Source organism: Salmo salar, chromosome 19 (genome assembly GCF_965601325.2).
Source record: "Salmo salar chromosome 19, fSalSal1, whole genome shotgun sequence".
Lineage (NCBI taxonomy): Eukaryota > Metazoa > Chordata > Actinopteri > Salmoniformes > Salmonidae > Salmo > Salmo salar.
Genome location: NC_138309.1, coordinates 57,912,906 through 57,937,819, shown reverse-complemented (window position 1 = coordinate 57,937,819; position 24,914 = coordinate 57,912,906). Strand labels below are relative to the sequence as shown.

General features: G+C 43.6%; 1 protein-coding gene across 1 annotated transcript; it reads left to right on the top strand.

Annotated features, from left to right (window-relative positions):
• The first annotated feature begins 7,084 nt into the window (after nucleotides 1-7,084).
• Nucleotides 7,085-24,011, top strand: pdk2a (pyruvate dehydrogenase kinase 2a). The gene is made up of 11 exons (XM_014159136.3): nucleotides 7,085-7,307; nucleotides 11,385-11,526; nucleotides 15,197-15,268; nucleotides 15,356-15,540; nucleotides 15,638-15,727; nucleotides 15,935-16,012; nucleotides 16,392-16,468; nucleotides 16,565-16,663; nucleotides 18,285-18,395; nucleotides 18,653-18,766; nucleotides 19,072-24,011. Exons 1-11 carry the CDS (start codon nucleotides 7,190-7,192, stop codon nucleotides 19,213-19,215), a joined length of 1,230 nt encoding a protein of 409 aa, XP_014014611.1. The 5' UTR covers nucleotides 7,085-7,189; the 3' UTR covers nucleotides 19,216-24,011.
• The last annotated feature ends 903 nt before the right edge of the window (nucleotides 24,012-24,914 follow it).

Sequence of the window (24,914 nt, the reverse complement as noted above, 5' to 3'; positions counted from 1 at the left end):
TGGTTGTGCTAAGTAGGCCATCAGCTCCCCCTGCCCTGCCGCAGAGGAAAATTCCACTGGGGCTGTTGTCCACTCTCCTATCTGGCAATCACTAAGGCACAGACAGAATGCTCCAGCAATCAGGGTTGACATAACAGCCTGTTTATTTACAATGGGGGACTGCAGCCTGGACTGCAGCTAGGACTAGCAGGGGAGAGGAAAATTACCAGAGTAGCCACTGGTTAAGTTATTTGACCCCCAGGGCTGAGCAGTGGATGGGAAAGGCTGTAAGTGTGAATCACTGAGATTTCAGTTAGAATAGTCTCTCTGAGAGTAAGATACTGTAGAGTTGGATACTTTTTGCACATCTTTGAGATTTATTTGATGTATTTATTGAACCTTTATTTAACTAGGCAAGTCAGTTAAGAACAAATTCTTATTTACAATGATGTCCTACCAAAAGGCCTCCTGCGGGGACGGGGATAAAAAAAAAATATATAGGACAAAACAGACATCATGACAAGAGAGACACCTCAACACTACATAAAGAGAGACCTAAAACAACAACATAGCATGGCAGCAACACCACATGACAACAACATGGTAGCAACACATCATGGCAGCAGCACAACATGGTAGCAGAACAAAACACGGTACAAACATTATTGGGCACAGACAACAGCACAAAGGGCAAGAAGGTAGAGACAACAATACATCACACAAAGCAGCCACAACTGTCAGTAAGAGTGTCCATGATTGAGTCTTTGAATGAAGAGATTGAGATAAAACTGTCCCGTTTGAGTGTTTGTTGCAGCGAACTGAAAAGAGGAGCAACCAAGGGATGTGTGTGCTTTGGGAACCTTTAACAGAATGTGACTGGCAGAACAGGTGGTGTATGTGGAGGATGAGGGCTGCAGTAGATATCTCAGATAGTGGGGAGTGAGGCCTAAGAGGGTTTTATAAATAAGTATCAGCCAGTGGGTCTTGCGACAGGTATACAGAGATGACCAGTTTACAGAGGAGTATAGAGTGCAGTGATGTGTCCTATAAGGAGCATTGGTGGCAAATCTGATGGCAGAATGGTAAAGAACATCTAGCCGCTCGAGAGTACCCTTACCTGCTGATCTATAAATTATGTCTCCGTAATCTAGCATCGGTAGGATGGTCATCTGAATCAGGGTTAGTTTGGCAGCTGGGGTGAAAGAGGAGCGATTACGATAGAGGAAACCAAGTCTAGATTTAACTTTAGCCTGCAGCTTTGATATGTGCTGAGAGAAGGACAGTGTACTGTCTAGCCAGAGGTAGTAATCACACCTGTGGGGAGAGGGGCATTCTTCCTACCAAACCACATTACTCTTGTTTTGGAGGTGTTCAGAACAAGGTTAAGGGTCCAGAAAGCTTGTTGGACACTAAGAAAGCTTTGTTGTAGAGCATTTAACACAAAATCCGGGGAGGAACCCGCTGACTATAAGACTATCATCTGCATATAAATGGACGAGAGAGCTTCCTACTGCCTGAGCTATGTTGTTGATGTAAATTGAGAAGAGCGTGGGGCCTACCTTGGGGTACTCCCTTGGTGACAGGCAGTGGCTGAGACAGCAGATGTTCTGACTTGATACACTGCGCTCTTTGAGAGAGGTAGTTAGCAAACCAGGCCAAAGACCCCTCAGAGACACCAATACTCCTTAGCCGGCCCACAAGAATGGAATGGTCTACTGTATCAAAAGCTTTGGCCAAGTCAATAAAAATAGCAGCACAACATTGCTTAGAACCAAGGGCAATGGTGACATCATTGAGGACCTTTAAGGTTGCAGTAACACACCCATAACCTGAGCGGAAACCACATTGCATACCAGAGAACACTATAGACATCAAGAAAGCCAGTAAGTTGATTATTGACAAGTTTTTCCAACACTTTTGATAAACAGAGCAAAATAGAAATTGGCCTATAACAGTTAGGATCAGCTTGATCTCCCTCTTTAAATAAAGGATGCACTGTGGCTGCTTTCCAAGCAATGGGAACTTCCCCAGAGAGGAGAGACAGGTTAAAAAGGTCAGAGATAGGCTTGGCGATGATAGGGGCTGCAACCTTAAAGATGAAAGGATCTAAACCACCTGACCCAGATGGTTTTTGGGGGGTCAAATTCCAGGAGCTCCTTTAGCACCTCGGACTCAGTTACTGCCTGCAGGGAGAAACTTTGTAGAGGGGCAGGGTAATAGGGAGGAGCATCGGGGCTAGTCGCATTAGAAGGGGTGGGAGATGAGGAAATGTTGGGCAGGTAATGAGGCATGGCTGAGTGAAATAGGAATCCTGACTTAATGAAGTGGTGATTAAAGAGCTCAGCCATGTGCTTCTTGTCAGTAACAGCCACATCAACATTAAGGGACATGGGCAGCTGTGAGGAGGAGGGTTCATTCTCCAGGTCTTTAACCGTTTTCCAGACCTTCTTGGGGTTAGACCCACAGAGAGAGAACTGCTCCTTAAAGTAACTAACTTTGGCCTTCCGGATAGCCTGAGTGCACTTATTTCTAATTTGCCTGAACGAGAGCCAGTCAGCCTGAGTATGCGTGTGCCAAGCCTTTCGCCAAATGGAATTCTTGAGGTGGAGTAACTCTGCCAGATCAAGGTCAAACCAGGGTCTGAACCTGTTTTTAATTCTCATTTTATTTATGGAGGCGTGTTTGTTAACAATACCACTGAAAATATTAAAAAAGAAGGTCCAAGCGTCTTCAACAGAGGGAATGAAACTGATTCTATACCAATTTACAGAGGTCAGGTCATGAAGGAAGGCTTGCTCATTAAAGTTTTTTAGCAAGTGTGTATGACAAATCAGGACAGGTCATTTCCCTGAGCAGCCATTACGAACACATAATCCTGATACCTATCAGGATTATTTGTGAGGATAACATCAAGGAGAGTAGCCTTTTCTGGGTGTTTGGAGTCATACCTTGTGGGATTTGTAATAATCTGATAAATATTTAGGCAGTCCCATTGCTTTAGGACTTGGTCAGGTTGTTTAAGCATGTCCCAGTTTAGGTCACCTAGCAGGACAAATTCAGACTTAGTGTAAGGGGCCAGGAGAGAGCTTAGGGCAGGTAGGGTACAGGCCGGTGCTGATGGAGGATGATAGCACCCAGCAACAGTCAACAAATTAGCTATTTGAAAGTTGAATGCTTAAAACCAGCGAATCAAATTATTTGGGGACAGACTTGGTGGAGACAACCGAGCACTGAAAGTGATCCTTGGTAAAGATTGCCACTCCACCACCTTTGGAAGATCTGTCTTGCCGAAAAAGGTTATAACCAGAAACGTTAACATCAGTGTTCAAAACATTCTTTAATAACCACGTCTCAGTATTGACCAACACATCTGGATTTTATGGGAGGGTATTCACTCAATACCATTAATAAGCAAATTCAAAGCAATTAGTGAATTATTATCCAAGAATATATTGATTCGTTGTTAGGTACTAGTAATTACACACAGGTATAAGAGCAAGGGTGGTAGATTAGAAAATAATGCTGAATGATGTTCTTATGATCACCACATGGGGGTGTATAATCATAGGGGAAGTGCTTTACATGGTATTTCTACATTATTGGCACCTGAAAGCAAGGTGACTAATACTGCCAGATTGAGCTGTATTTAGGCATTGAACATTAGTTAGCAAACAGCTGCCAAAACTAATTCAGAATAGTTAGATAGGCATAGGTGTAGCAGAATAATTTGATGAGACGAGACTTTGTTCTGCATGACTCTCTTGCACCTTTCATAGTTATTGAACAACACTCAAGCTTGTTTATTTTCCAATCTTTCAATCATACAGCAACAGCACAGTGTAATCTTTGGAGAGTTGTTTTGAATAGCCAAGTTTATCTAAAAGTTGATCAAGGAAGAAAGCACTTCATATGAATGTGCACCTTATGTAATGATGGATTTAGTGGTGAAAATGCATGTCCCCCCTGACAATGGCCAGTGCTATATGGGATCCTTGGGACGTCCCTAACCATAACCTTTACCTAACCCTAACCTTCACCATTTTACATGAACTTTAATGGGGTAGGGACATTCTATTCAAAACAGCGGGTTGTCAGTTGCCAGGGGCTTACGCTTGGAGGGACAATTTCCATGCCCAAGAGAGAAAAAGGACCATGGATGCAGACCATGCAGACAGTACAGACTTCCTGTGGTGGCTGATGGATAGGGTGGCTGATGGATAGCACTATACAGTAGGCTACTGAGCGGCTGACAAACCTTTACGTAAATAAATACAATGCCATTAAATAAGATTAAAATTGATAACACAACACTCGTGGCATTGTACCGAGTCAAATCCAATTTTATTATCAACTGCTGTGAAGCTTTCTTTTTTGCTTCATCAAATTTGAAATTATAGATATTAATCAGTGTACTATGTGTGATCCATACACACACACCTAACAATTATTGTTCAAGGTTATTTGATGGGTCATTCCACGAGTAGAGTGCCTTTCGGGTAGTGTACTTTATTTGACCTAATTTTAACATTCTGGCATAAAGAGAACATGTTCAACTTCATAACAAACATGTTTTCACGTCTCAAGAGGTCAAATTCAGAAAAATGACTAAATCATCCTATATTAGCCATAGCTTCTCTTGTGACAGGGGGGATGGAAACGTGTTGTGTGCAACAGGGAGGGGCAATTGAATGCAAGCTTAACAAAAAATGTGTACTTGTATTAACATTTTTGAGCCTATCTGGAGCAGTGGAGGCTACTGAGGGGAGAATGTCTCATAATGCTGTCTGGGAACGTAGCAAATGGAATGGCATCAAACACTTGGAAACCATGTGTTTGATGTATTTGATACCATTCTGCTGACTCTGCTCCAGTCATTACCACAAGCCCATTCTCCACAATTAAGGTGCCACCAACCTACTGTGATCAAGGGTTGATGTGTTATGCCTAAATCGGATCCCAAGTTTACTACTTGGGAAATATCAGAATCAACCAATAGGAAGCTCTACGCAAATAACTTAAGTTCATTTTAACTTGGAGGTTCCTAGTTCTGACTAGAACTTGAATGCAGCAATACTCTTGAATATTTAAGGTCCAAAGCAGTAATTTTTATCTCAATATCAAATCATTTCTGGGTAACAATTAAGTACCATACTGTTTTCAATTAAAATGGTCAAAAACAAACAAAAACAGCTTGTTAGCTAAGAGCAATTTCTCAAGCAAGAATTTTGCTAGGACTATCTGTTATGAATTCCCTGCCGGAGACTCTTAGCATACCATCTCACCGTCCTCTCAGAGACGCAAACACTAACTTTCTAACCTTTGCAGTAGGCAACCTTCCTGCACTGGAGCCTAGCAGGCTAGGCTAGGGGTCATAATGTCATAAACTGTCCTTTACACCTAGGGCCCTGGTCACTGATTGGTTGACAGGGCAGTTGTTAGGGCGGTTGCTAGTGGGCCAGACATCTGCCCATCTGTCACTTTTCAGTCTCCTTCAAGCAGTCACAGAGAGAGCAGCAAGCGCATAACAAATGTAATTTTTATTTGTCATATGCTTCTTAAACAACAGGTGTAGACTAAGAGTGAAATGCTTACTTACGGACCCTTCCCAACAATGCAGAGAGAAAAAAAGAGATATAGAAAAAGAATAAAGAGGAATAAATAGACAATGAGTAATGATAACTTGGCTTTATACACTTGGTACCAGTACTGAGTCGATGTGCAGGGGTATGAGGTAATCGCTGTCCTGCACAACAACTGGACTAATTCATATCTCTGGACATGTGGGATGGTGTGCGTGTATAAAGTTCTGTATTTGTGTATATTACGGACAGTTGTTCAACAGCATGTCTGCTTAAATTTCCATACAGTCCTTCATCATTTATTACTGCTTTATTCTGATATCTGTGCATTCTTGCCCTGGTGTATTCATTAGGTATGTGTACATTCATTGATTCTGTTTTCACCTGTTACAGAACCACTAGCTGTCCATGTCCATTTCATTCCTGTGTGTGTCAATAAAGTATCCTTGTGTGTAACTCTGAGGTTGCCTCATTCCCATCTTACCCAGGGAGGTGCTATCGGATCACAGACCAGCGAACACAGAGAGCCAGGTCGCTCTCTTTCACTGTCTGGGAGTGGTCTGAGTAGGAGGGGGGATGGACTGAAAATGAGCTGTTATGATGTCACCAGGCAGGACAAAATTCCATCCCACGAAAACAGGCAAAAATTTGAGGTGGTCTTTTCAAACGGCTCCATCACTAACTAAAAGGGCATTATCATAATTTTCACAATATTATTTCCACCTCAGTGTGGAAATGTTTTTCTGCACTGGGCCTTTAACTGTTCATGTTTTTACTGTTTACGTGTTTTATAGTGGTAGTGCATTGGGGTGCAATTATCAAATGATGGCTGCAGTTTCTGTGGTCAACACATCATAGAGATAGAGTCCCACAGGGGCGATGCCATAATACCCATGAAACCTAGCTGTCAAACAGGGAAATCGTTTTTCCACCCTTAATTTTTCCCATAGGGGATTTTAGAAACACTTAAAATAAGGGCTGTGTTTCGTGTAGGCACAAATATTGATAAAAGCCACCTTGTCCTAGAGAGATTTACACGGTTATCAAAACGTCAGACCAGGGTAAGCCTACACGAAACACAGCCCTTATTTTAAGTGTTTCTAAAATCTCCTATGGGAAAAATGAATGGTGGAAAAAAGATTGGAACCATTTCACTGTTTGACCGCTAGGTTTTATGGGTATTATGACTCATACTGTGGTACTCTATTGGAAGCCTACTTGTTCAGAGCATCTTGCAACTTTGGATGAGAGGACATTCTACCCTCAAACTGTCCAGCAGTTCTATTTTCCAGAGCCTGATATTTCTAGAGCATTCTATTTCAAAATAAGCCATATTGTAAAATAAAATGGAAAATAAGCCAATTTGTAAAATAAAATGGAAAAGAAGCCTATTTGTAAGAAGTTAGAAGGTGTGAAAGGTTGTGGGTGAGTCAACTGTCTAGTCAGAAGCCCCTCCCCTCCTCCGACCCACCGCCTTTTTATTGGATGGTAAATCAACCACTTTGGTGTTCTATTGGCTGCAGGTTTTCACCGAGCCTGTCTTTTAGGTAATCAACATTGGAGCAGAAGCAGCTCTTGTAGTAGCCCTATTTAGTTTTTTTTCTCAAAGCGATTTACTGAAAACACCAACGATGAAATTCGTGAGGTTTATAATGAAAAATGCTACATTGGCCAATGTGCCTAAACATGTAGAACATTTTGCAAAATTTTCGCCGTCACCACTCTCTATGAAACAATTTCTCGATTTTGGTGAGTAGCCCTTCAATGTTGCTACCGTGTTGGACAACTGACAATTATTTAATGCAATATGTAACATTGAGCTGAGGCAATGCAATTCAATTGGAGTTTTCTCGCGCTCTTGTTGTGGAGCGACATAGGCGGCTAGTGTGATTTATGACTTTGCACCACTTTGAATGGTCAGATTCAGAGAGATTGTTTTGAATGACAGATACAAGACTATGCTTGTCTTGGCATGTACGCATTTGTTTCAGTTTACTCTACTGGGCGAAATTCCTGGATATTTTGGTCTGCCTTTCCTAGACTAGGCTACTTCATAGTGCTGAGTATTGCGTCAGCATTTGTAGCAAACTCTCATTTAACTGCTAGTCAGAAGCAATGTTCCCTCTAATTGTTTTCGCCACTGAGCAAATGTCATTTATGCTGAGCGCAAACTTGAACGTTGTGAGAACTCTGCAACTCCCAGCGCGCGTTTACTGTGAACACTGAGTCTGTACCCGCTTTAAGTTAGTTTTAAGTGGCCAAGTAGGCTACTTCATCATAATGTGGGTCTACCATCAAAAACGATGGAGAAAATGCATCCCATAACATTAACATGGAAATGGCTGTTCTATCACACAGCCTACCGTAGCAGCCAATGTGTGGTGTTAAATGTAGGCCTACATTCCATGAGACTTGGGAGAAAAAACATGCAGGGCTTGACATGAACCTGTTTATCCACTTGTCTTTCAGACAGAGGTGGCTGAAAATGTTGTTTGATGCAAGTAACCACTTTACTAAATAAAATGCATTTATTCCCATACCATTTATTAGAGAATCAGACATGCCATCCTGCCTATTGGCTACATAGTTTATTCAAGCCCGTCTCAAAATACAACACTGCCCCTTTTAAGACAAAAACTGCACAGTTTGCAGCTGTTCCTTTGATCTCAGAACAAGCCCATTTGCTCATGTTGTTAACACAGTTCAGTTCAAAGTGAATGGCACAGATCCATATTTGGCAATGGTCTATTTGCATATAGTCCTACTGCAGCTCTGATTGGTTATGCCGCACCGGGCTGAGTCATGTGTAAATGCAATAGAATCCTACACCGACGCGTTTTGTTTCGGGATGTTGCATTGAAGGTGGCTAATATCGAGTTGATTCGATCACAATTGCCACAGCAAAGCGAAGTGTTAACAGGGAAAGCTGTAGAACAGCGGTCACCAACCTTTTGAATCGATCACTTTTAGTCAAAATGCAAGCAGAGATCTACCGTTCAGATTTTGTTTGTGACTTAAATGTAAGGCTATACAACATTAACCAATTAAAAACAGTACTGTAGCAGTGAGGTTTGTGCAGTAAGCTATAGGCCCAATACATGATCACCACATCGACTTTGCTTGAATTTCCCTGCCAATGCATTAATTGGGCCATTAATAAAACATTTCAACATTGAGGTAGTCTATATGATCACACCGGTAATAGATCCGTTGTACTACTTGAGGCACAGCTGAGTGAGCACACATTTAGCTTTTTATTTTACTGGGCTGATGTGCCTGCATCAGCTGGTCAGTCTCAGCTGAGGGAGAGTGCAGCAGACTGAGTGTCCGCTTCTCAACATCCCTCTGCTCTCCATTTCCTCCACTGACACTGACCAAAAAGGGACACCGTCTTCCAGCTGATGGTGAAACTCGAGTCGCACCGCATTATTTCTGCCTCATGCACAAATTCATGTTGTTACTCCTATGAACAGAGAAATATTACTTGATATTAAAAAAGACCCAAGCCGCTAATAATAACAACAATGCAAGCCTATCGATACTTTCCTACTCATTCATTACTGCTGCGGTGCTTGTTTGTTCCCTGAGTGGAAATAAGAACAGCCTGCATTTTATGGCTTATAGAAGTGTTTAATACAAATTGTTGACAGTGCTGAGTAAGAACTGAAACATGAACTCACTCAAAACAGCAGTTTGTTGACAGTCTCTCTAGTCATGGTTTAACATTTTGAAATCTCACAGTAATAACATTGCTTTAGCTTTCTTCTAATCCTGCTATGTTACTGCAGACACTAATCTGAGCCATCTGATTGGCCAGCGGTAGGCCTATAGTGCACTTGATTTTCTATCCGGGAAAGCAGACTTTGTACCTTTTCAGACATGAAATGGTTCAAAATGGCAACCGTTCGCCTACCTGGAGCTCAGGGCAGCTGAATCGGGTGCAGCTAACCCTAACGGCCTGAGACACAAAAATTATAGGAACATAAGTCTTCATTTTTTTTTCTCACAAATGTTTGTCGATCGACTAGGAATGCCTTGGAGAGTGACCAGGCAATCGTGATCGACTGGTTGGTGACCACCGCTTCTCTCCGTGGGCTGATATTTCTGCGCATCAGTCCTGGAGGGACTGTGCGGTAGTCTCAGGGCTACAGCGTGCCCGCACACAGCTTAGAGGGAACATTGGTCAGAAGTAAACTAATCAGAAGTATGCTATACCTCAGCAGCACTTGCAACAATTATCTTTATGGATTCATAATTTGGCACAAACACTGACATTATTTCCTATTGTAGCCTACCTTATGTATAATTTCCCTTACTAGAAATGTATAGAAGTTATTTAGCCAGGCTGCACTCTTTGCTCTGGGAGACCTTGTAGCCTACACACTGGGCTCCTGTCATTGAAGGCTAGTATGTCCCTAGCCCAACCGGCTAGCAGATGTGGCTATTATTCCTTTACGTCATATTTGCCATCTGCCTCTGGAGGGATTACTGGGCCCCAAATCTGTCAGCGGGTGGCGTTTTGTCATTTTTATTTTTACAATCACCAAGCGAGGAGTTTTTGTATTGATGTCAGTGAGTGTCGAATTTGGTTAAGAAATAATGGCTTCTTTGCTACATGTGGCTTATTTTAGCGAGAAGTGTTGTAATGCTTAGGTTGTTTTTGAGTGTACTGATAAGTAGGACACGTGACATCCCGCAACTTTGAAAACACCAAGTTGTGACCATGTTGTGACCATGCGTATCTGCCCTCATTGGCTAGACTGGTCCCATCTGATCTTGCCTCCATCCAACTTCCTTACATTTTGAGATTTTCTTTTCATCGTTGGAGCGGCCACTTGAGTATCTGGTCAATATGATGGATATTCTGTGTCCAACTGGAGTCTATGCAGCCAGCTATACCCCCTTTTCTCTGCAATTTTGTGATATCCAATTCCGATCTTGTCTCATCGCTGCAACTCCCCAACGGGCTCGGGAGAGGCGATGGTCGAGTCATACATCCGCCGAAACAAACCGCACTTAACACCCGCCCGCTTAACCCAGAAACCAGCCATACCAATGTGTCGGAGGAAACACTGTTCAACTGACAACCGAAGTCAGCCTGCAGGCGCCCGGCCTCAAGGAGTTCATGGATCTTCTATATCCGGTTTACACGGCCCAACTTCACATGTGCGCAAAGGGAGCAGTGACAAAGTCATCCAAAAACATGCCAGACATTGGATAAATATAAAATGTGAGTTAAAAAAAGGCTCAGCAACAATGTTTTGAATAATTCAATGGCTGTTTTGTGCACAAAGGTGATGACTAAAGTGTCTTATTAGGAAGTTTGACTTCACTGTGGCAGTCTATGGAAATTGTCTTTCTGGGCCGGGTGTTAGTTAAACTGCAGTACCAAAGCAAGACTGTAGGAGAAGACTGCTGCAACCTAATTGTCTGTCTGAAGGTGTTTTTCCCCCAGTGGCTCGCCATTAAAGCTAGTACAACTGTTCCAGAGTTCACCAACTTCACTCCATATTCGGTGCGCTGCCATCTAGGATCACGCAGTAATCTCGTGGTGAGAGCTACACTATGGTGACTAGGGAGTGAGCTTCGGGAAATGTAAAAGCTGATTTACACCATTAGTTAACACATTTTAGCGTCTGGTAAGGCATTCTGGATTATAGGCAAGCCTTCAGTGACAGGAAAAGTTTATCGAAACAGAGGGCTGGTAAATAGGTTTGTTTCAGGAATACAGGATGTAGCCTTCAGCGACAGGAGCCCATTATGTACAGGTCTCCCAGAGCAAAGAATCTAGGCCTGCCTGCCTCTACTTTATCCACTTTTTTCCAGGTTCCACCAATGCATGCGAGACGACATCATTTGTCTTTTTGAGACAAGAGCTACCTGTGCGACTGTCTAACATCATGAAGGAGATCAATTTGCTACCTGACCGATTGCTTACAACCCCATCCGTGCAGATGGTGCAGAGCTGGTAAGAGTGAATATTCTGTAAGTGTAGTTAAGTTTAAGGGTGATACTGAAGTTTATTTATTTTTTATTTTTAGATCAAGTTTTATATTGTTTCATTCACCTTTGAAAATGTAGTTCATATAAGCTGTTTTCACTTGCTGACAGTTTCTGCAGTGGGCTTTGCATCGGGAAAGCCATTAATGTAGGGAAAGCACTGCTGTTTGAAGGCCTATATCTAAAACCATGTTGGCCCATTCGTCGGCCTTTGTATTCAGATCAAACATTTGCAAATATTGTTTGAAAATTCATATGACAAGAGGGTGGAAACTTTAAGTTTACCAGTAAACTACCAGAATTTTATTACATTTTGTCATTTAGCAGAGGGTCTTATCCAGAGCGACTTACAGGCATTGATCATAAGGTGGGGGGGTTCAGATGTTTTTGGGAAGATGGGCAGGGTCTCTGCTGTCCTAGCTTCAGTGGGAAGCTGGTTCCACCATTGGGGTGCCAGGCCAGAGAAGAGCTTGGGCTGAGCTGGCGCTGAGGGGTGGGAGGGCCAAGAGACCTGAGGTGGCAGAACGGAGTGCTCGGGTTGGGGTGTAGGGTTTGAGCATAGACTGAAGGTAGGGAGGGGCAGTTCCTCTTGCTGCTCCATAGGTAAGCACCATGGTCTCGCATCCACTATGAGTTTTTACTGGAAGTCAGTGGAGGAGCATGGTGACATAAGAGAACTTGGGAAGGTTGAAAACCAGGTGGGCTGCAGCGTTCTGGATAAGTTGCAGGGGTTTGATGGCACAAGCAGGGAGCCCAGCCAACAGTGAGTTGCAGTCAAGGTTCTTTGCACTCTGGGGTGGTGACTCGAGTTGTCAACTGTGATGGAGATGTCTTTGAGCGGGCAGGCCTTCCCCGGGAGGAAGAGCAGTTCCATCTTGTCAAGGTTGAGCTTGAGGTGGTGGGCCGACATCCAAATTGAGATCTGCCAGGCATGCAGAGATGCGTGTCGCCACATGGGTGTCAGAAGGCATAGCAATGATAGGAGAGACCATGTGAGGATATGATGGAGCCGAGTGACTTGGTGTATAGAAAGAAGAGGTTCTAGAACCAAGCCCTGGAGGACACCAGTAGTGAGTTCATTGTGCAGACACAGATCCTCTCCACATCACCTGGTAGGAGCGGCCTGCCAGGTAGGATGCAAGCCAAGAGTGTGCAGAGCCTGAGACGCCCAGCCCTGAGAGGGTGGAGAGGAGGATCTGATGGTTCACGGTGTCGAAGGCAGCGGATAGATCTAGGAGGATGAGGACAAAGTCAGCTTTGGCAGTGCGGAGAGCCTCCATGACACAGAGCAGTCTCGTTTGAGTGACCCGTCTTGAAGCCTGACTGGTTAGGGTCAAGAAGATCGTTCTGAGAGAGATGACGAGAGTTGAGGGGATGGGCTCGAGCGGGCAGGTTGTCAGGCGGCCAGACCTCACTAGTAACAGGATGTCATCTGGACAGAGAGGGGAGAAAGAGGTAGTTCTGTGTGAGTGAGACCAGTGGACTCAATAGGCTGAGTGAATGAGTTGTGGATGTCAACCTTTTTTTCAAAGTGGTAGACAGTCGTCCGGAGGGGGAAGGGTTGGAGGACTAAGGAGGGAGGAGAAGGTGGAAAAGAGTTTCCTAGGGTTAGAGGCAGCTGCTTGGCTTTCACAGCGGATACAGAGGAAGAGAAGCTGGCTAGGACAGAGTGAAAGGATAATAGGGCCTCTGGAAGTTTAGTTTTCCTCCATTTTGGCTCAGCTGCCCGCAGCCATGTTCTGTAAGCTCGCAATGAGTCACTCAGCCAACGCGCAAGAGGGGAGGGCCGATCAGGGTGGGAGGAAAGGGGACAGTGTGAGTTATAGGATGCCGAAAGGGAGGAGAGTAGGGTTGAAGAATCAGTATACAGGAGGGAGACTGATTTAGCAGAAGGGAGAGATGATAGGATAGAGGAAAGAGTTGTGGGAGAGAGAGGGAACATTGCTACAACGCATGACTATCTGGGTAGGGGCTGAGTGGCAAAGTAGTGATCAGAGACCTGGGGGGGTACAGTGAGATTAGTAGGCGAGCAGCCTCTAAAAATGATGTCAAGCGTATTGCCTGCCTTATGAGTCGTGGGGGATTGGGAAAGGTCAAGAGGCAAGGAGGGGAAAGAGTTGGGGGGACGAATCGAAAGCAGATGTCGGGAGGTTGAAGTTGCCAATTACGAAAAGCGGTGAGCCATATCAGGAAATGAGCTTATCAAGGAGTCATACTCTAAGGACACATGGTGGGCGATAGATGATAACGCTAAGCTTGAGTGGACAAGTGAGTAACAGCATGGAATTAAAGAGATGGACAGGTGAGAGAGAGAGAAGAGAATCTCCACTTAAGAGAAATGAGTGGACCTGTGCCACCACTGCGACGACCAGATGCTCTCAGAGAGAACAGTCAGATGAATAAAGAGCAGCTGGAGTAGCAGTGTTCTCTGGGGTGATCCATGTCTCCGTCTGGGCCAAAAAGTCAAGGGACTGAAGGTCAGCATAGGCTGAGCTGAACTCAGCGTTCTTGACCGCAGATCGGCAGTTCCTAACACTGCCAGAGACCCTGAATTCCACATGGGTTGTGCGTGCAGGGTACACTAAATTACAAGGGTTGCAGCCAAGGAGTGGGGAGTGTCAATAAAGCCTACAGGGAGAGGTGCAAACGGGTATAGAAAACACACATAGTTGCCAAAGCTACAAAAGAGCAACATTTGAATCTGTAAATAACTAGGTAAGATACTCAAGATACTCATTCCTCGAACAACTCAGCAAAACCGTTTTTGTTTCGGCAACGGACTTAGTTTTGAGACAAACCTGAGAAACCAGGGGATTGCTTAGCAGAGGTGGAGAGCACGCTTCCCTGTACTAATTGCTGATTGCCTAGTAGAGGTGAAACCACTCCCCCTCCAATACAGCCACTGATTACTTTGATCCCGGTTGATGTGTCAAAAACTATCTACAAATGATGCAGTTCACACACCAACTAGACCACTGGGAAGACAGGCAGCACTTAAAGTAGATGTCCCCAGCTAGCAAAAACACAGTACTATATCACAACAGATAAAGACAAAGTATACTTATCACTTCTAGCAATATCAGGAGTCCTCTAGCTATAGAATTAACATTTTTCAAGGATTTTATGTAATCTATTACAAGACAAATAGAATGACAAAGCTGTAAAACATTATCCTAAATATAAGCTATCAATTTGGTGTTTTTAATGAGGGTTTCAGCATGAAATATCCTTTAATTTATTTGACTGTCAATATGCATTTGTTAATGTTTTGACGTCAAACTGGTGGCAGTTGTGCAAAAAAGTCAATAGTTGGAAGAGCTGCCGAGTTAATTGAAAATGTCATTGTTGATTAGATGCTATTTTCTCTTGAACCGTATGGTCTGTCTACTAGAAACTCATGGACGAGATGGACACTGATGAATGAATACTATATATGAATACATTTTAAAAAGTTCTTCAAGTATAAATGACTAAAATGAAAATAGATCGCCATTGGTTTTCTGTTAATTACTGAAGATTCCGGGAACTTTGGTAAATTACCGGTAGCTTTTCAACCCTAGTTATAAGTTGTATTGCTGCAGCTAAACATATACACCACACTACTCAGGAATGATGCAAACTGACAAATGTGTTTTCAGGTATGTCCAGAGCTTGATGGAAATCCTGGAGTTCTTGGACAAGACTCCTGACAACCACAGTGTCCTGGATGAGTAAGTCCTCAATCATCTTTGATAGATTGAGAGGGCCTACCTGGCTATCTCATGCTGTTTGTCTTACAGTCGCCTTTTATCCGCTAGGTTTGTGGACACCCTGGTGAATATCAGGAACAGGCACAATGACGTAGTGCCCACCATGGCACAGGGCGTCATTGAGTACAAGTCGGTGTTCGGCCAGGACCCAGTCACCAACCAGAACATTCAGTACTTCCTGGACCGTTTCTACATGAGCCGTATATCTATCCGCATGCTTATCAACCAGCACAGTGAGTACAGATGTCAGTCCACTAAGTTACCCATTCTTTTATAGACAATTGTCGGCCATTTTGAAACGGACTTTTCCACTCATTGGTCTCTCTGTAGCTCTTGTCTTTGATGGAGCAACGAATCCACTTCACCCCAACACAATAGGGAGCATCGACCCTCACTGTGATGTCACAGAGGTGGTCAGAGGTAGAAAATAATAATAATTCATGGATCTTTAATGTGGTTTTGAGCTGTCATAGATTATATAGACTTGTAATATCCTATGGGTGCATGGAGAGAATAGAGGTGACAAATTGTATTTTCTTGATGTAGTGAAATATAAAACAAATGTCAGGATTTCTCTTGTACCCAAACACCCGTATTGTGTCATTTCATGGTGTTGTATTTTTCCAGATGCTTACCAGAGCGCCAAGTTGGTGTGTGATCAGTACTATCTGAGCTCGCCAGACCTGATGCTGCAAGAAATGAATGGTAAGTAACAAACCAAGAATAACTAATGATCTATTCCACTGATATCACCTATGACGCATGCATGCAGATGACCATTTTTATGCTTATTTGGGAGTCTTGAATGAAATTGTCTGAGCGCCACCGCTGTGTGTACCAACAATCTCTGCCGTCTGGACCTGAGGGCCAAGTAATTATTCCAGCGAGGCAAAAGTAATGGATAAGTGGCGATGGCTGGCTGCCTCGAACAATATTGACACTGTGACTAAACTCCCCTCTCTTCCCAGAATAATCAAAATGGATGTCAACAGAATCTGCCAATGACGCTTTACATCCTAATGGTTTTTGAATTTTAAATAAACTGCAGATGTTTATTCATTTTATTCTCTTTTGCTTTACCCAGTCAACAACCGGAAACAACCTATAAGCATTGTCTATGTGCCCTCCCATCTCTACCACATGTTGTTTGAGCTTTTCAAGGTATGGTAGAACCTGCATTAAAAATGTGTTCTTAGACCGAAGATGTTAGTCACTTGTGAATGTGAATCTTACGTTGTCTATTGGTCGGTTTTCCAGAATGCTATGAGGGCCACAATTGAGAACCATGAATCCAGCCACAGGCTACCACCCATTCAAGTCATGGTGGCCATTGGAGGAGAGGACCTGTCAATTAAGGTACAGTACCGTAATTTCCGGACTATTAAGCGCACCTGAATATAAGCTGCACCCACTGAATTAAAAAAAATATATATATTTTGAACATAAATAAGCCGCACATGTCTATAAGCCGCAGGTGCCTACCAGTACATTGAAACAAATTAACTTTACACAGGCTTTAACGAAACACGGCTTGTAACAAAAATAAATAGGCTTTAACGAAACACGGCTTGTAACAAAAAATAAAAAATTAGCAGTAAACAGTAGCCTACCAAGAAAGTCATTGGTCACTATTTTCCTCCTCCTGTGCACTGAAGTCCTCTCCTTTGGTGTCGGAGTTGAATAGCCTCAGAATTGCTTCATCCGATATTGGATCGTTTTCATTGTCGCTCTCGTCACTTTCATCCGGAGGCAAATCCCCCGCTGAGCCCTCTTCAACATGCAGCAGTCCAGCCTTTCGAAACCCGTTGATGATAGTGGATTTTTTTGACAATGCTCCACGCTGTCAGGACCCACTGGCAGACTTGACCATAAGTTGCTCTTCGCATGCGGCCCGTTTTAGTGAAGGATTTCTCCCCACTTGTCATCCAAGCCTCCCACTGAACACGGAGCGCCACCTTAAATGCACGATTTACACTGATGTCAAGTGGCTGCAAATACTTTGTTGTACACCCAGGAATCAGGGTGACAAAATGACTACCGTAATCAGAATGATGCGAAGTTTGAGAGCGCTCGATTTAATCTAAACAGTAAATAAAAAAGATGTTTGACCTTTACCCGTTCGGCGATTTCATTGGTCTAATGAAAGCTTCATTCCGCCAAAAAACTGAGCACGTCACAAAATGTTTTTTTTTTTTTTTTTTTTTTTAAATGTGAAAGTGGGAGAAATCCATATTAGCCGTGTCATTGTTTAAGCCGCGACGTTCAAAGCCTGGGGAAAAAAGTTGCCACTATTCCCAATTAATACCGTTGTCACACTCACAAGTGCTAATGATAATCTGTGGCATAATGAATTGACAAAATCTTCCTTTTCATTTTATTTGTCTCCATTCCCCCCAATCCTTATTTAAAGCTGTTATGTAAGATTTTGACCCTTATTAATTCTGTTTAATGTTAAACCAAGCTGCTAATCCCAGATTAGATTAACAGGATTGAGTTTACGTTGACTTCCATACTAAGAGCCCATTAACCTTGCCCTGTAGTAACTTGATCTCAGTACTGCTTGTTCTGTTGGTGAGCTGACCGGTGCACCTGGAGTCTTCATTACTCCGCTTCTGTGGCAAAACGTTTCTTAAATGGGGAAAGACCTACCTGAATTTGTCCAATAGAAACTCAATTTGCTCTATTTGGTGCTTAAACGGTTTCCGTAATGAATACAACCCTGGCAGTGACATAACACACAGCAGAGGGAACTGAGTGGCCTTGTTGTCCAGTTACCTTGACGATAGGCCGAACCAAGGCATCTATTCTGCATATCGTACGGCAGGCTGTTGAATTCAAGCCAATGGCACAAGGGACACCCACCTTTCTGGCAGCTTCTCCACCTTTTTTATGACTGGCCATTCCTCTAATGCCTGACTTGCTTTTTTTTCTCTCTCTCTCTTGCCCTACTTCTCTCCCTCTCTCTGGCGATGCGTAGGTGAGTGACAGGGGTGGTGGAGTCCCTTTCAGGAAGATTGAGAATCTTTTCAGCTACATGTACTCTACGGCCCCCACGCCAGAGAAGGGTGAGCACTCGCAGACACCATTGGTGAGTGCCTCTGCTTTTTGTCAGGTCTATTCTTTCACGGACCAGGTTCGTATTCAGGAGGGTGCAACGTTCCGAACATTGCAGGTAGAAATGCTGTGAAGTAGAGCTGACATTATTCCTTACTCTACATGTCAGAGAGGCATGTCTGTCTGCTCTATACAATACATATTTCTATCCGAACTTTCCAAAACACTCATGTTTATCAGACTATTGAAGCAGCCATGGTTTAGAGCCCTGTCGTGTCGTCTCCTCTCCAGGCTGGCTTTGGCTACGGCCTGCCCATCTCCCGACTCTACGCTCAGTACTTCCAGGGAAACCTGCAGCTCTACTCTATGGAGGGTTATGGCACTGACGCTGTCATCCACATGAAGGTAAGCTACATACTGAGACAATGGGACTCGTGTAATTGTCATGTAACTCGTCTGGCTATGGATTCATTTGAATTTTGTATTTTTTTTCATTTAGCAGACACTCTTATCCAGAGTGACTTAAAATTAGTGCATTCATGTTAAGATAGCTAGGTGAGACAACACATCACAATTGTATCAATTACATTTTTCCCTCAAAGTATTTATCAGCAAAGGCTGTGCTAGTGGGGAAAAGAGAAGTGCCCTTTCTTTCTTTTGGGGGGGATGCTTTGAACACAAAATACAACTCGATCTCCTTCCCTCCACAGGCCTTGTCCACAGACTCTGTGGAGAGGCTCCCAGTGTACAACAAGACAGCTCTGCGGAATTACAAGGTTAGCCAGGAGGCAGACGACTGGTGTGTGCCCAGCAGAGAACCCCTGGACCTGACCATTTACAGGGTAGCCAAATGAGGATAATGTCGACGCCACCCTGGTTAAGATTGAGGCTCTGTATGCCAACCCCCCCCCCCCCCCCCGCAGCCAAGGCAGACAGCCACCTAACCCCCCCACATGACTGGATGTTGTTTTCCATCCTGGTTTTGGCATGTTTTCTTGTCCTCGCAATGATGCCCTTCGTGGTTTTCTTTTAGCTTAGATTGGGGATTTATGGAAGTATGGGGGGAAAACATTGCGTAATGGCACTTAAAAAAAAAAGTCTAATTTTTGTTCACCTCCATGAGGGTTCTTATGGGAGTGCCAGATGGTGGTGATAAACAAAATAGTCACACACAAATTATTCTCCCAAACATTTAATGGGTATACAAACACTGTTGCTTTACCCATGAAATGTTTGGGAGCATAAGAATGTGTGGCTTTCTTTTTCTAGTTTACTATCCGTTAGTCAGCACTTTTATAAAAACATTTCTGGGTGTGTGTCAGCTTATGCCTTTTACTATCGCTCGATGTTGATGAAATACACATGGGAGGGTGTGCAGGGTAGTGAGGTCCCAATGTCATACTTCATTTTGGGGGGGAGAGATGTGGCAGGGTGGGTCTGAAGACCCAGATACTGTGCCCAGTATGTTATTGAGATGGTGTAGCGTGACCGAGGTGAGAATATGTATGTAACAGCAGGGTAGCGTTCAGTACCTTATGGAACGTTCAGGTAGAAACGTTGTGTAGAACAGCCAAGCCTTTCTATCATTTTTTATTTATTTCACCTTTATTTAACCAGGTAGGCAAGTTGAGAACAAGTTCTCATTTACAATTGCGACCTGGCCAAGATAAAGCAAAGCAGTTCAACATACAACAGAGTTACACATGGAGTAAAACAAATATACAGTCAATAATACAGTAGAAAAATAAGTCTATGTACAATGTGAGCAAATGACGTGAGATAAGGGAGGTAAAGGCAAAAGTCCACGGTGGCAAAGTAAATACAATATAGCAGGTAAAACACTGGAATGGTAGATTTGTAGTAAAAGGAAGTGCAAAGTAGAAATAGAGATAATGGGGTGCAAAGGAGCTAAATACATACAGTAGGGGAAGAGGTAGTTGTTTGGGCAAAATTATAGCTGGGCTAATTACAGGTGCAGTGATCTGTGAGCTGCTCTGACAGCTGGTGCTTAAAGCTAGTGAGGGAGATAAGTGTTTCCAGTTTCAGAGATTTTTGTAGTTCGTTCCAGTCATTGGCAGCAGAGAACTGGAAAGAGAGACGGCACAAGGAGGAATTGGCTTTGGGGGTGACCAGAGAGATATACCTGCTGGAGCGCGTGCTACAGGTGGGTGCTGCTATGGTGACCAGTGAGTGGAGATGAGGGGGGACTTTACCTAGCAGGGTCTTGTAGATGACCTGGAGCCAGTGGGTTTGGCGACGATTATGAAGCGAAGGCCAGCCAACGAGAGCGTACAGGTAGCAGTGGTGGGTAGTATATGGGGCTTTGGTGACAAAACGGATGGCACTGTGATAGACTGCATCCAGTTTGTTGAGTAGGGTATTGGAGGCTATTTTGTAAATGACATCGCCGAAGTCAAGGATCGGTAGGATGGTCAGTTTTACGAGGGTATGTTTGGCAGCATGAGTAAAGGATGCTTTGTTGTGAAATAGGAAGCCAATTCTTGATTTAACTTTGGATTGGAGATGTTTGATGCGAGTCTGGAAGGAGAGTTTACAGTCTAACCAGACACCTAGGTATTTGTAGTTGTCCACATATTCTAAGTCCGAACCGTCCAGAGTAGTGATGCAGGCAGGTGCTGGCAGCGATCGGTTGAAGAGCATGCATTTAGTTTTACTTGTATTTAGGAGCAGTTGGAGGCCACGGAAGGAGAGTTGTATGGCATTGAAGCTCGTCTGGAGGGTTGTTAACAGTGTCCAAACAAGGGCCAGAAGTATACAGAATGGTGACGTCTGCGTAGAGGTGGATCAGAGACTCACCAGCAGCAAGAGCGACATCATTGATGTATACAGAGAAAAGAGTTGGCCCAAGAATTGAACCCTGTGGCACCCCCATAGACTGCCAGAGGACCGGACAACAGGCCCTCCGATTTGACACACTGAACTCTATCAGAGAAGTAGTTGGTGAACCAGGCGAGGCAATCATTTGAGAAACCAAGGCTGTTGAGTCTGCCGATAAGAATGTGGTGATTGACAGAGTCGAAAGCTTTGGCCAGGTCAATGAAAACGGCAGCACAGTATTGTTTCTTATCGATGGCGGTTACGATATCGTTTAGGACCTTGAGCGTGGCTGAGGTGCACCCATGACCAGCTCTGAAACCAGATTGCATAGCGGAGAAGGTACGGTGGGATTCGAAATGGTCGGTAATCTGTTTGTTGACTTGGCTTTCGAAGACCTTAGAAAGGCAGGGTAGGATGGATATAGGTCTATAGCAATTTGGGTCAAGAGTGTCCCCTCCTTTTGAAGAGGGGGATGACAGCAGCTGCTTTCCAATCTATGGGAATCTCAGACGACACGAGAGGTTGAACAAGCTAGTAATGGGGGTTGCAATTTCGGCAGATAATTTTAGAAAGGATCCAGATTGTCTAGCCCAGCTGATTTGTAGGGGTCCAGATTTTGCAGCTCTTTCAGAACATCAGCTGAATGGATTTGGGAGAAGGAGAAATGGGGACGGCTTGGGCAAGTAGCTGTGGGGGGTGCAGTGCTGTTGACTGCAGTAGGGTTAGCCAGGTGGAAAGCATGGCCAGCCGTAGAAAAATGCTTATTGAAATTCTCAATTATACTGGGTTTATCGGTGGTGACTGAGTTTCCTATCCTCAGTGCAGTTGGGAGGAGGTGTTCTTATTCTCCATGGACTTTACAATGTCCCAGAACCTTTTTGAATTTGTTGCAGGAAGCAAATTTCTGCTTGAAAATGCTAGCCTTAGCTTTTCTAACTGCCTGTGTATATTGCTTTCTAACTTCCCTGAAAAGTTACATATCACGGGGGCTGTTTGATGCTAATGCAGAACGCCATAGGATGTTTGTTGGTTAAGGGCAGTCAGGTCTGGGGAGAACCAAGGGCTATATCTGTTCCTGGTTCTAAATTTCTTGAATGGGGCATGCTTATTTATGATGGTGAGGAAGGCATTTAAAAAAAATAACCAGGCATCCTCTACTGACGGGATGAGGTCAATATCCTTCCAGGATTCCAGGGCAAGGTTGATTAGAAAGGCTTGCTCGCTGAAATGTTTCAGGGAGCGTTTGACAGTGATAGGTGGAGGTCGCTTGATCGTAGACCCATTACGGATGCAGGCAATGAGGCAGTGATCGCTGAGATCTTGGTTGAAAACAGCAGAGGTGTATTTAGAGGGCAAATTGGTTAGGATGATATCTATGAGGGTACCAGTGTTTACGGCTTTGGGGTGGTACCTGGTGGGTTCATTAATAATTTGTGTGAGATTGAGGGCGTCAAGCTTGAATTGTAGGATGGCTGGGGTGTTAAGCATGTCCCAGTTTAGGTCACCTAGTAGCACGAGCTCTGAAGATGGATGGGGGGCAATCAGTTCACATATGGTGTCCAGAGCACAGCTGGGGGCCGAGGGTGGTCTATAGCAGGCGGCAACGGTGAGAGACTTGTTTTTAGAGAGATGGATTTTTAAAAGTAGAAGTTCAAATTGTTTGGGTACAGACCTGGATAGTAGGACAGAACTCTGGATAGTAGGACACAACTCTGCAGGCTATCTCTGCAGTAGATTGCAACACCGCCCCCTTTGGCCGTTCTATCTTGTCTGAAAACGTTGTAGTTAGGGATGAAGATTTCAGAGTTTTTGGTGGACTTCCTAAGCCAGGATTCAGACACGGCTAGGACATTCGGGTTGGTAGAGTGTGCTAAAGCAGTGAATAAAACAAACTTAGGGAGGAGGCTTCTAATGTTAACATGCATGAAACCAAGGCTATTACAGTTACAGAAGTCATCAAAAGAGAGCTCCTGGGGAGTAGGAGTGGAGCTAGGCACTGCAAGGCCTGGATTCACCTCTACATCACCAGAGGAGCAGAGGAGTATAAGGATACGGCTAAAAGCTATAAGAATTGGTCGTCTGTGACGTCCGGAATAGAGAGAAAAAGGAGCAGGTTTCTGGGGGCGATAAAATAGCTTCATGGTATAATGTACAGACAAAGGTATGGTAGGATGTGAGTACAGTGGAGGTAAACCTAGGCATTTAGTGATGAGAGAGATATTGTCTCTAGAAACATCATTGAAACCAGAAGATGTCATCGCATGTGAGGGTGGAGGAACTGAGAGGTTGGATGAGGTATAATGAGCAGGGCTATGTCGACTAGGGAATCACGGCATCTCTATACATAACATTTTTCTATCTGCAACATTCAGAATGTTGCGTCCTGAACCAGACCCAGGTTGAAAAGACAATCCAATGTGTTGGTTGACCTCTCTGAGAGGATCTTTATGTACTGTAAACGGAAATGAGCTGGAGATGTTGAAGTGTGGTAGAAGTCCTTAGATGAACCAGTACTGTAGAATAACTGAATGTCCTGGCGGGCATTAGACCTCCCTCGTTCTAAATCGCTGACTGTCAGAAAATACCACCTCAGCCTTAACTGCGTCAGTCAAGTTTTCTTTACTTGAAACATGTACATTATTAACAATGTAGTATTCAGTCTATGAGAAGGCTGCTAATGACTTACTAGTGCCATTGCATGGAGTCCCTTTATTTTGATTCTAAAATAATATTAAGTACTGTTCTACCATGTGTCTTGATGCCTTCATGAGTATTGGTCCTGATGTCTATATTGATTTCATCATTTCAAGTACATTTTCTCTTGCCAGTTCAATGGACAGGATTCAACTAACAAAAATGTGTTTGTCTGTTCAGTGTTGTGACTTTCTGTATTCCTGTGAATTCAAGCTGTAGAGCCATACATTGTGGAAACAATTTTACCCAAGTTAATTTGCCGTAAGACTGTGAAATACTTTGTGATCGGAAGCCAGTGTTCATCTTTTACGCACCGGAGTTCTATTGCCTGTGGCGAAGTTCATCAGAAGCTAGTTAAAACGCGTCCCAAAGGGCAAAGGACATCGTTCTCATCGTCTGTGACCCTTAAGGCTAGGCCAGTCACATAGGAATATTTGATGCTGTGTATGTGATGGGAAGATGCTCCCAGCCTGTCCGCTTTTATCACTTCTGTTTTATTTTGTAATAAACTATCCATGTCTTCAGTTATATTTTAAATGTTTTTTTTTTTTTTCATTACCATTATTGTTGTAAACATGTATTATTAAACCTATTTCAATGACAAATGCTTGTTTTAATACTTCTGTAATGTATTTCTGGTGACTGGGGCTTGAAGATAAAGACAATATGACCCTGTACAGAAACAACCCCTAGCCACCAATCTCTAGGCATTTCATGTAGACCTGAAATAGTTTCTGCTTAGCCTTTATGAAGGGGTATGATTAATTTGCGCTATATTGCTTATTTAATCTGTGTAAGGAGTCAAGGCTAGTGGCTGTTTCTTGTCCGGGCCCAGATAATCAGTGTGATATGTTTCTAGGCAGAAACCATTGTATCTTGCCATTGGCTGGAACCAGCTCCATGACCTTTCAATTCAGTAACTCTACCTTGCTCTCATCACAGTATACATGTCCCTAGACATCTAGAATGTCACCCTGCATGTGCTTCTGGCAGTACCCTGACTCTCTTCTTTGACCTATTC

What these genes read in the sequence shown, in the direction of transcription:
- pdk2a (XM_014159136.3), top strand. Translation starts at nt 7,190, where the DNA reads ATGAAATTCGTGAGGTTTATAATGAAAAATGCTACATTGGCCAATGTG. An exon ending in CATGCTTATCAACCAGCACA is followed by an intron (nt 15,541 to 15,637) that starts GTGAGTACAGAT and finishes GTCTCTCTGTAG; the next exon opens with CTCTTGTCTTTGATGGAGCA. An exon ending in GATGCTGCAAGAAATGAATG is followed by an intron (nt 16,013 to 16,391) that starts GTAAGTAACAAA and finishes TGCTTTACCCAG; the next exon opens with TCAACAACCGGAAACAACCT.